This window comes from Heliangelus exortis, chromosome 3 (assembly GCF_036169615.1).
Source record: "Heliangelus exortis chromosome 3, bHelExo1.hap1, whole genome shotgun sequence".
In the NCBI taxonomy this organism is placed as follows: domain Eukaryota; kingdom Metazoa; phylum Chordata; class Aves; order Apodiformes; family Trochilidae; genus Heliangelus; species Heliangelus exortis.
The window spans coordinates 91,184,253-91,196,868 of NC_092424.1; the positions used below are offsets into that span (position 1 = coordinate 91,184,253).

The 12,616-nt window shown below is 40.5% G+C and overlaps 1 protein-coding gene across 10 annotated transcripts in view; it reads right to left on the reverse strand.

Annotated features, from left to right (window-relative positions):
- MLIP (muscular LMNA interacting protein) overlaps nucleotides 1-12,616 on the reverse strand; it is a 104,718-nt gene that overhangs the window by 49,805 nt on the left and 42,297 nt on the right. For 9 of the 10 annotated variants that reach the window (XM_071741714.1, XM_071741711.1, XM_071741717.1 and 6 more), the window contains exons 2-4: nucleotides 11,492-11,650; nucleotides 9,148-9,516; nucleotides 2,494-4,122 (exon numbers count right to left, since the gene is read on the reverse strand). In XM_071741714.1, coding sequence (XP_071597815.1) covers nucleotides 2,494-4,122; nucleotides 9,148-9,516; nucleotides 11,492-11,650 — 2,157 coding nt within the window. The remainder of the gene's footprint in view (nucleotides 1-2,493; nucleotides 4,123-9,147; nucleotides 9,517-11,491; nucleotides 11,651-12,616) is intronic. The other variant, XM_071741718.1, reaches the window with a different exon arrangement.

A 12,616-nucleotide genomic window follows, 5' to 3' on the forward strand; every position in this document is an offset into this window, starting at 1 on the left:
AAAGTTTTTATTCTAATTTGTTTCTGCAGAAAAATAAATTTTATCTGTCTCTACTCCATCCTACTGTTCATTTTGCCATGTTCATTGCTCATTAAGCCCATTAAAGTGTCTTCAGGCTCCGGAGAGAGGGGGTTTATTTCCTGTGGTTGCCTACAGTTCACACTTCACACTGATCTGTGGGGTTTTGTTCATATTCACTTTGCACAGCAGTCATATTTTTAAATCACTTGAAAACATAAATACTTAAAACTTGTTTATATATATATACAATGGAAAACAATTACGTAAGTTCATAGGTTACTCTTTGATTTGCATTAATGGATGCATGCATACATTTAGACAGGTAAAAGCTCTCCATTAAAGAATCCCTTCTGCATAATTGCTTTGATATCATTCTAATTAAGCAGTTTGATGTGAATACTGAAAAGTACATCGAATGTCAGAATTCTGGTTTAAGAGGTGTTGGATTAATACGTCTCTTAACACTGCTTCAACCACTTTGTCATGCCTCAACAGTCATACAATGGAGCAACCTGTTTTTTGTCTGGGTCTAAAGGTGAACTGATTGGATCTAAAGGGACTGAAATGCTGCTTAGGATGTTAATGTTGCCTCTTCTCAATCTTTCCCTTTTTTTCCTCTGGAAATATAGTGAGATTTGAGGCTGAAGTGTTATCAGAGGGTGTGGTACTATTAACACATCAGCAAAGTTCATTGAGCTATGCTATAAAATGGAAATATGGAAATAAATGAAAGCAGGAGGAAAAGGGAGTGGTGAATGCACACTGTTAGTAAATGAAGTCTCAGTCTCATATTTTAAAACCACAACAGAACTTTCCTGCCTTGAACACTCAGCTGCATTTCATTCAGAGGTTTTCGATCTTCCACATCCCCAGTGGAGCCAGCATTCTCTCTCTGATTACCAACTGCACCAGACAAATGGTCCAAATCTGTCAAACTAATGGACTCTCTCCCAGTCTCTGTGGTGTGGTGGGGCAGTCTCTAATGTGCCACCATATCACATGATAAAGCAGAATTAGCAGAATAATGGACAGCAGGGAGGAGAGAAAGGGTGTAAAAACCTCTGCAAATACAAACCCAGGCAATAGCTCCATGTCACAAGCAGAGAATTTTCTTAGAGCCAGAGACTCTCACTGTGCTCATTGCACTGAGCAGCAGAAACGGCAGCTGTTTTGCAATCTGCAAGCTAAATCTCAATCATGCCTTCTAGTTTGGTGTCCCTGTTTTTTTTCCTTGGAATTTCTGCAATTTTATTTCACTGTTTCATTAAGCAATCCTGACAGGGTATAGTGACACTGTACAGCTGTGCTTGGCACAATGGTTTCTCTTGGGTTGTTTAGTTTTTAATAGAGCCATTCGTGACAATTGTTACTTTGTGCTGATTTTAACCTCTCATTATCAATTAACATTTTCCAAGCAGTTCAAGTCACCCCTGCCATGGCCACGCTGTTAGGAACATATCTGACAAAACTTGATCTGGCAGACCAGACTGTAATTCTGTGCTGTGAACAAATAAATCAATTCAGTGTGATAGCCTTTCTGCTATAGGCACAGCTCAGACATCAAGAGGAGGCACTAGGAAAGCACGAGTTGCAGAGATAAGATAAAAGAGGCCTTCTGCCACCAGCTCTTCCTTTTTACATAGCAACTCCTTTTTGTTTTCACCTCCCTGCTCATGGTTTTTTATCAGATTTTCTTTCCTTCCCCTTCCCAATCTTGAGTTTTATCTCAAGTTTATAGTGTGACTGGTTTCCAAGCCCTCCTGCAGCACCTGCCATCATTGCTTATTCTCACTCCGCTGGGACCCTCCCACCACCAGATAGATGACAAACAGCAGAACCGTGGCTGATCTGCCGGGTGTCAGACTTTCATATTTGCAGTAGCCCATGTTGTAGGAAGCTTGGCTTATATTTTTTTCCCTTGCCCTCAGTCTAGGCAGGGAAGAAGCAGGAAGGCTGTCTTTGTCTTTCCTCTCTAGCTCTTGGCCTTGTTTTTCTAGGCTGACCTCAGCTGTGCCTCTGGTCTGGTCCCTACACCTAAGATCACCATGCTTCCTTTACTTACAGTATTTTCTATTACTTTCCTCACATATGTGGATTTACATTAGCATGGGGTGTACAGAACATGTTTTATGGTTTACTTTTGACACATCAGTGTTTTAAGTGCACTTAAAAAAATAAGTGCACCGGGTATATATCAGAGCCTCTGGGCACAACCCCATCTTCTGTATTATCTCCTGTCCATTTGTGAATGAAGTGTTTTGTTTTTATGCTAAAGGATTTCTACAGCATCTTCCCCAAAATACAAAACACATTACTAGCAATTTTAAATGTCTTTGCTATCTGTCCAAAACCAGTTCTTTTTTAAACAGTTTATCCACAGTGCACTCATTTTGCTAGCATTACACAACACAGAGGTGATTTTTCCTACAGGGACGAAAGAACTATTAGAAAATAAGCATGCACCAAGAGTACCTTGGGTTTGATGTTTTCATGGTCGGGAGGCAGGAAAAAAGATTGTGGTGAAGTCAGCTCTCTGGGTCTTGATGGCAGTGTGCCTGGTGACTTGTCTGAGACAGGAGACCTGCACTGTAACGGTGGTGAGGTGCCAGATTGCTCAGGTCTTGGAGAGGAGGAATTAGATGTGTAATTTGTGTGCACCAAGGAAGAATTAAATTGCAGTGGATGGGAATTAATATTACCAGTTTGTGGAACTGGCGGAGTAGAATGAGGCCTTGAGAGACACCACTGCTTTGAGAGGCTTGAAGGGATAGGAGAGGAGGCACTCATCTCTTCAACAGACATTTGGGATGAATACGATTTAGATCTAGAAGCTGAATGCAAAAGACCTGGGGAAGGAGGTGCATATTTTTCTAGGTTGGAGGGTATTATTATGCCACTAACACTATCAGAAGAAAGCAAGGGATATGAGCGGCAGGTAAAGATGGGTGAGTACGTGTGCACCCTCTGAGACTTCTGAGGTGCCCAGGACTTGGAGGCAGCAAACTGCAGCCCTTCTGGAGAAGGAGAGGTGGGGTGGGCAAGGGAAGAGGGTGCTGAGGCACAAGGAGGAGGCAGTGTAGACTGCAAACCTGGAGAAGCAACAGAGTTTCTGTGAGAGGAGACAGGGGATGACAGAGGGCTTTGGGAGTCTGAAGAAAACATTCCAACGGGAAGGTGATTCTTAGGAGAAAGGGACCTCGCCCTAGGGGTGGGATGGGGCTTGGGGGGTAAAGGCAGATGTTGAGCCCATCCTGAAAGCCAGTATTCCTCTCGGCTGGGAGAACCTGTCCTTCTGGGAGGGCTTGAAACAGATTTCTTTGGGGTTGGGGGAGTTGTTTTGGATTTTTGATCTATTGAAAATGTTGAGGAGCCAAGGAAGCTACGAGAAAAGGTGGGACAAGAAGCAGGGGAAAGTGGTCTCTGCTTAGAAGAGCCTGATCTCAAAATAGCTGTTAAGAGGGTCAGTCTGGTTGGCAGAGGGGATTTGACTCCTGACTTTGCTAAATTTCCTCTAGATGACATTTCTGAGCAAGGCTCATTTAGACTACATATGGTTGAAGAGGAACCATAAAGAGAGGGTGGAGACAAAGGTTTAGGACTAGGAGATAATGAATGTGTAATTATATGTACAGGGACGGGACAGAAAGCATTCAACCTTTTGGAAGAACTGGGAGATAAAGGCTGAGCTGATGATCCTTGGACTTCAGCTGAATGAGAAGGACTGGGGGAATGGCTGTGGCTCTTTGCTGGAACACTTGATGTGGTAAAGTCTCCCGTTTTGCAAACACAGCCAGGGGTAACCAGGCTTGTTTGTCGGTTATCACATGATCGAGAAGTGGCGTGACAACTATTTGATGCAGAAGAGGATATTTTAGGCATGGAGGGTGGTGAACTATGGTGAGCAGACTGAAAGTAGAGAGATGAATAGTGCTTAGAAGACCCAGTTGCTGACTGCCAGTTGTTACGGGAATCTTCCAACGAAGAGGCTTGATTCAGGTTAACCATGGCACGACACACTACTCTCTGATTAATTGGAGAAATAAAGTGGACAGCAGGTGGTTTAGAGGAAAGATCATCAGAGGTGGAAAGAGTAGAAATTAACTGGAGAAAAAAGAAAAACAGAAATGTTAATACAGGTGGACCCTGTGGAACTGTGAAGCACCCCACATTTCAGTCTTGTGGTCATGCATCTAGTATTGCCATTAGTACTGCTCTGTGGGTTAAAAGCACAGGGCTGTCTGAAACTTGGGGATACAACTGACAGATATGGCTCTCAGAGCAGGTGACTGAGAACAAACAAGTTATATGTTACTTTATTTTTATGAGGCTTCACTTTTGTTGACATGAACAAGGTTCAAGGCTACTGTATTTCTCATTTCAGGTAAAACTGAAGACAGTTGTCCAGAATTTCCTTCAGTAGTCAGAATCTTGTGATGTCATTCACATTGTGCAAACACCATAGAAAGTGAGAAAATCATAACAGTGTACCATGTCACTTTACCAACTCAGTGGAAAGTAGCCTTTCTGTAAATGAGATTTAAGTCTAGTACTACTTTTGTCTTACCATACGCACCTTCTGCAGCACTGTGATATCAGAACAAGAAATTGGCTCAGAGCTATTTAAATCAGACATCCAGTTTGTTTTTCACTTTTCTTGTCATTCACAGAGCAGCACGTTTGACAGTTTGCAGGCATATAAGAGCCCTTATCCCCCTCTCCACAGTCATACAATACACTAATAAAAATGTAATGAGCTCTTTCATGAATGCCTTTTTTCTTAGGTCTATTCTAATTAGGATTTGTCAAAACTAATTAGAGCATACAAGAATATTATCAACCTTTTATACAGTTTTATGCTTCTAAAGAAAGAAATTCTCCCCAAATCTTCCAAGTTATTATAATGCTGAAATTAAAAACAGGGGTGTACACAATATGAATAAAACATACCAGTATGAAATAGTGAGCTGAGTCAACTGTAAAACCAAAGGACTACAAATTGTCACCTAACTTTTGACTGAGCAATTTTAAAGCAGGGAAATTGACTCAAATCCCTACAAACTTTATATAAATAAAGAATACCTGTTTATCTGTTTTCTGATGCTCTGAAAAGATTATGCAATTCTTTACAAGACAGTTTTAACATCCAGTTTCTGTATAAACAGCTTACACATGCCTTGGGTTCAGCTTATCAATTCTGGTTTTTACTACAATTATTTTCCCCCCAAAAGGAATTACTATTACTATATCCTTGAGTACTGATACACCACAAAACAAAAATAAGTACAAAAGTGAATTTTCAAGTGAAAACACATGCTGTAAGAACTTTAAATAAATTAAATGATAGCAAACAAATTGCAAGCCTTGTAAACTGAAAACACTTTCTTTGTAAGAAACCTTGAGAAAAGAAAAGGCAGTGCCTTGATTTGTACAAACAAACACCAACCATCAGGATACCTTTACAACCACACTAACTTCCCCTTATGTCAAGGTGTCCTGTTTTGAAATGGAAAGCCAATGGAGACATACAGTGCAAATGTTAGAAAATAAAAAATTAATGTCCATTATGCCATTGCACTATATATTCCATTGGATTAAGAAATTCTGACTCCCGTCATAATTTCATTTTGAAAAAGATGCTAGTTAAGAGCAAGAAAAAAATATTGGAAATTGAGAATAGCAATATTTAAGCATTATGAAAAATATTTAATATGTCATGAAACAGAAAATAATTTTAAAAGTTAAAAAGTAGCATGGTAATATATCTGGTCATTTGGAGCAGCCCGATGAATTTATTAATCAGTTCTGGAAGCTGATCAACAACAAAAATAAAAGTAGGGAATTTAATCTTTCTATTTCAAAATAGAATAAATTAGATAAAAATAGATAATTTTCCCTTGCAAAGACAACAGATTAAAAGAAAATTAGGAACTAATATGAAACTCCATACTGAAAAAGCAGGAAGTGCTATGACTTGTAATTCATTAAAACTTTGTAAGAAAGATTTATACGCAGCTAGGAAAATGTTCATGGTGGCAGATGATAAATATACTCCTGCATTTTTGATAAAGACTTTTTGCTATAGTCTTCTTCCAGTTCAAACACCACTGAACATTTATATATGGAGCTAATTGAGCCATTATTCAAGTCTTCTCTAAAGATTTTTCGTGTTAACTACATCTATATTTTATCACTCTCTTATTTGCAGGATTAGAGAAGCATCTCAAACTTGATCAGAAGTGACTTCTTGAGATCATCTAGTCCAACCTCCTACTCAAAGTAGGGCTGTCACCAACAGCAGTAGGTTAGGACAGCTGTGGCTGTGTCTCCCCAGGGTCTCTCAAGCCCCTAATGGGGGTGTAAGGAAAGCTGTGTCAGCACTGCAGCACCTCCCAGTGAGGAAGCTCCTCTAGACATCCAGCTAGAAACTCTCATGCTCTGATTTATGACCACTGCTGTCTCACCTGCTACAGCAGAGAAGATTTGGCTCTGCCATCCCTGTAACTTCCCCTCATGTAGCTGTGAGCTGTTCATAGACACCTCACTGAGTGCCTCTTGGGGAGAGGCCAACTCTCCCAGCAAGGCAGCGAGCACATGTGTCCCAGACACTTCTATAGCCTTGTGCTGGACCCCCAGTCTCTTCTTCACATGTCTCTTGAATCTGGGGGTGAGGAGCCACCAAACTGAGCCTGGTTTTAAAGGTGCAATCTCACCAGTAGATGACATATAACACGATCTATTGATCAGTGGGATTTGGTTTGCCTTTTTTTTCTGTTTAGTTTCTTTACTGGTTTGAAACACCTCAGGACTCCTGAGTGATTTGTCTGGAAAAGGCAAACCAGATGGCTTTCATTGGACAGAGAAATGCCAAGTGACTTTGACTAGCTAAAAAGCTTTCTGACTATTGATCCCCCACAGTGAGACAAGAAGTTTCTCCAAGTAGAGTTAATGTCCTGACATTCATTCCCTTTAGAGAAGGGAGCAGACACATGCACCCCCTCACCCCAAAAGGTGCACTTCTGAGGGCAGTAGTCACTTGGCCTCTCTCTCACATAACTAGACTCTCTTTAACATTGAAAATAAATAGTAAAATAAAAAAAAACCCAAAAAGCACCATATATAAATAGTAAAATAGCACCAAAAGTTTCCAAATGTGACTAGAATAACTGACTATTTTTAAGAAAAACTAGTTATTTTTTTCAGACTTTGGGTATGGCATAGCATTTTCCAACATCATTTAGAACCTTTATGCTTCAAAGAACAAGTGAAGCTTCAATTATATTTTTTTCCTTCCATTTAAGCAAAGTCAGAATGAATGAAAATGAATGAAACTGTACGACCCTTCTGGTTCAGTTATAGTAATCCTCTGTACAACACAAAAGTCCCCAGTGCTTATTCTTATTCTTGTTCTTCTCTTTTGTGACAGGAAACCCATAGTCTAATTATGCTTTCACATGAAAATAATGTTCTATGTAATGAGCCTTAAGTGAGACATGATACTGCTGTTATAATCCTAGAACTGACAAGGCAGGCCCTATATGGAATCCCTTGTACGCAGGAAATCTACTAGCAGATAAATAATGCACCTATTTAATAATTTCATAATTTTTCTTCCTTTCTGAACTGGTGATTCTTCACTAGATAGAAAGCCAGAAGGAAGAATGCTCAAGCAAACACTGAAAAGAATCAGAACATCAGTGAAAAGCCACTTAGTGAAAAAACATCTATTTATGAAGATCTAGAGAGAGCTAGAAATACTTATAAAATTAAGACTGGGGCAATTACTTAGTCTTGAAAAACTGTGACTTAAGAGCAATTATGAAATATGCATTACCCATACTGCATACATTCTCTCTTCACATTCAGGTGAACAGGTAAGGAATTCAGGCTTTTACTCCTAGTTCTGTGCAATCTGTATTTTCTGTTACTTTACCAGCCAAATCTCCGTTTACTTTTCAAGTCATCAAAAGTTTAGGAAAGCTACAGAATTGTCTTACCAAAAACCCACTGTGTTTTTTTAATAGCTTTTCAAGAAACCACCCAAGTAAGCCTGGAAGTATCTGCATACTGAAATAAATTCTCTAGGCAATTATTCTTTTACAAGCTGCTTCCCCTACATAATCTATGCATTTACATCTTCCTCGGGTAGATTTCTCACTGAATTCACTGGGAGTTTCTTGGAAGAAATTAATATTTTACAATGCTGTAAATCCCAAACCAGATTCAATTTCTTATTCACAATTCCCTCAATCAAAAATTGACACCTAATTTGATGAAAAAGTGAGTACCACAGGTATTACAACACAAGATTGGAAGTCCTATTCATTTTTAGAGACATGCTCTACCTTTTTTTTAAATTATCAATGAAGAATGGCATTTTCAACCAATGGAAATGTTCCTGAGGTCAAAAGAAATGTCTGAATTTATTCCATGTAAGAACGATGTTGCTATTTCATTAAAGGCAGAGTTCCACTGCATACACATCAGTGCTCTTTCTAAGACAGGAGATATTAACTTTTCACGCATTAAACTGGATCAATGCATTTTGAAAAAGAAACCTTTCAAAGTCCCTTTTTTTAATCCTCCCCTTGTCAACTTAAAATTTCACTTAATCAATAAGCATTCCCTATGGAGATCAAACTAAAATTGACCTTTCAGCTTCATTATTTCTTTACACCTGTGCCATGGCAGTGCTAACTGTCATAATAATAGGGGGTTTATATCTTCGTTCTCTGGCATAGGAGGCTACACCAGTTCCTGAGAAAAAAATAGGTCTAGGAAGCTTGATGCTAATAATTCAAATGATCTACAGGCTCCATTGATTTCAATGACCTTAGCCAATTTAGACTAGCTAGGAATCTTCTTATTAACTTGCTGTCATGCTGTCCTGCTCTTAAAGGAAAAAATAATAGATCTGTGTCACCTGCTCCATTTATGCACCAGAGCCATAGGGAGAGACAGTAAGTCAGAGGGGTTGGGACAACTTCTTAGAGTCCAAACATTAATGGCCATTAAAAATGCTAACTAAAGCATAAATTGGCCCAGCTGCTTTACAAATTGACTCAGTGTCCATGTTCTGAAAGCTTCTAGAAAGCAAAGGTTAGCTCTAGAGTTTAAAGAGCAGGTTACCTGATGTTTTTGTGGATCAGCAGTGCTGTGGGAAAGCGCAGCACCTGGAATGTGCCCATCACCAGGAGGTTTCCCTGCCCCAGTGCCAGGGGAAATGTGGGACGTGTCCAGCAGCTGAGCGCTGATGGGGCTGTAGCCATTGGAAGGCCGCTGGATGTTGTTCGAGGCAGCAGCTACTTCATCTTCATCACCTGAGTCCGTAATCAGGATAAACTCAGCCTTAAAAAGATCATTTTCCTGCATTTCTCCTTTGCTTGACTTACACCCCGGGGACTGGGAAGGCGTTCGAGTGCTGTCTGTGCCAACGATGGACACGCAGTCTTGTCTGGCCCCGCTCTTTAAGGCCAGCTCATCAGAGATTGTGTTAGACTGAAAAACATACAAGGAAAAAGATCCCAATTAGCTGCATCTTCTTTATGCTCCCCAGAATGTGAAGTAATTTCAGCTTGCAGTGGTGGCTGGCATTGAACTACCAGAAGTGCAGAAAGCAAATGAAAAGTTTGGGCAGGAGCACCCAGTAGAAACCAGCTCTCCGGGGAGCCCCCCGCTCCCAGCCCACCGGTCGGTGCTGGGGGGGCTGCCTTCCTGGTGACTTGCAGAGTGACAGGGCACCCTGATCACAACGATGGCCCGAGCCCAGGGCTGGTGCACGAATGGAAAAGGAGGGTGCAGTCAAGCTGAATGAGCCTTCAGACAAGACCACGCCAGACACGATGGGAAGGCATCCCAACTGCGGGATCCACGGGAGAGGACAATGCTCCTCAGAGGAGTCTGACAGACAAATGTGGGACAAAACCTATACATATTAATGAAGAAACAAAGGCCTTTAAGCCAGGGCATTCTCTGAAGAAAGCAGACAAAGAATTTGAGGTCAGAGAGCTTTACTGTGTGCTCAAGCTTCTTAGCACAGACCATAATTGTTCAGATTTCCTGCAATTTCCTCTTCCCACATGTAACTTCTCAAGCACGCTTTCGATGAAAGCAGAATTTCAAGCTGAGCATATGACATGCTCATCACCAAGTCATTCAGTATTGAAGCTGCTATGGTAAATCACGATTCTTTTGGAGGAATTAGGTAATACAGAAATACTGTGTACTGCACGAGAAAGCCTGTAGATGGGGCTCATATTTGCATGCTACTTGGGGACTATAGTAATTTCCAGTGCCAGCTCCACAAGTCCCAGGAGCTCACTTCTTTAAAAAAACAATTGGACCATAACGGAGGAGACTATCAGTTTGGATTTGGAGGTGTTATTTTCATTATCTGGGATGGTTTTGGTTTGGTTTGTTTTTTTATGTACACATGCTACACATTTTAGGAAAGGGAGTAATCAGTACTATGAAGGCCTCAGTACTGCATTGCCTGGCAGGAAAGTTCTCTCTTGCTACAGAGAAACACAGGGAGGCAGAGGGCAGCAATATCTGATTCTGCCTTACCCAGGGCACTATTGAGTGGCTGGAAATGTAACTCGTGAGTTCAGTATGCTGAGGATAATATTCCAGTGCATGTCTCTTCAAACAGGTCCATTCTCTGCCCAGACCAACCCTCCCTTTTTTAGACATATAGGCCAGTGAAAATGCTGAAGCATGTTCAGTTTGAAGGGCTTTGAACTTCTGGGAAAACATTAATAGCACCAAAAACTGCAGACCCAGCAATGCCCAATGGAAGGAGCTGTTACTCAAGAGCAGAATTGCCATAAGCATTATTATTAATCTGAGGGCTCCAGCTTCCTCTCAAGTGGCATGGAATGAAGTACTAAGGGCTGTTAAGTGTTGTGAGGCAGGAAAGGAATAGCAGACAATATGGGCTGGCTAAAGGCAGAACTAGGAACATTCTACTGCTGGCTTCACCCTCACAGGAAATCACAGGGACAAAAACAAAAAAGCAAGCTTTCGTTTTGGTATGTTACTACGTAGCTATGAAGGGTATTGGCACCTTTTCTGGAAGCTGCAGCACTGGTATTTGCTGGAATTCAGATCTAGTGACCACTTCTTGGTCAATTCCCAGGTGGTAAGACTGCTCACACACCAGCCTTGCTCCCATGCAGATCAGGGAGGAATCTCCACTCGTCTGCCAGTAAAGCCCTCGCATGACTGACAGACAGCAGTGCTGAGATATGGTTCCTTCCAATATAAACTCTGCCAAAGGCAAACCAGACTGTTGAGCAGATATCAGCCTTCTCTTGCACAACTGTTCTGAATCCCCAGTAGCCTTGGTAGCAATTAAAACAAAGCACAAGGCAACAAACAGTCCAAGGGAAAGAGCTTCAGTTCAGTGATGCTCAGAATAAAATTTTCTGTATCTTTTGAAAGACTGCAAAAATGAATGCAAACAAAATTCTACCTTATTGTTAATTTCTTGATTGCTCAGATTCTTTGGCTCCTCTGGAATTGTCACAAGGAACTTTGAGATATCTACAACCTCAACATGAGTTGGAAGTCTTCCAATGGATGGTACAAATGTGAAGGTCAGTGGTTTGGCTCCAGATTCTTGAGAAGTGACCTACAAAACACAGAATTGGGTCAATTTTTTTTTGTCCAAATAAAAATTATTTTTGCAGTTGAAATAACATTGATTACTTTGTCTACATAACCTACACATACCACATACTCACTATACTGTCTTCTTTTTTTTTTTTTTTTCCTAATAGGTTGTTGTATATTAAGGTCTTCTTTAGCAGACAAAATACTGCCTTTATACCCATCATCATACTATATATTCTAACAGCATGGTACAGCTGACAGGAGACTATTTTTTCAATAACTTGTTATTCTTTCCATTTTTCATACCAGAAACAGAAAACCATATTCAATTCATTTCAAGGCTACTTTTATCTGTGTTTAGCTCCACTTCAGTAGAACAATAATGTAATTTCTACAACAGTATCCAGACATAATATAGCCTCTAGAGTGTTTACTTAGTATCTTACAATAGAATTGAAGAACCTTTGCTCTGCAAAAAGAAAGCAAAACATGTTTACAACAAAATGCAAATGCATCTGATCATGAACATCTGTGAGAAATTCTGCTTCAAGAAAGGGGTTGTCTCCCATTTTCTTTGGGCCATTCGGCAATTACATCAACTAATTCCATGGCAATCTTCTCATTTCTCTCTCCCCACCTTGCATTCTCACTAGGACCGTGTACATAGGGCCTGAATGCACTCAAGAGACACGAAGAACAGGCAATTTCACCTGAATGTTCAATTTGATTACATTGTTCTCCCATTAATTCCACCCCTTCACAGCAGACACTAGACTGGAAGAAGTCCATGCCATGGTAAAACTCTCAATTACTTTGCCAGATACCAGAGGGAGGAACTCCTAAGGCCTTTAGCAAGGTAAATAGAGGAAAAGGCATCCCAGACTGCTGAAGCTGATACACTGACTTTTCCACTACTTGGTGTAGAAAAACCTTCTTTCCTATTCAGGACTATGGAATGTGTAGACTTTTCTCTTTTTTTATCATC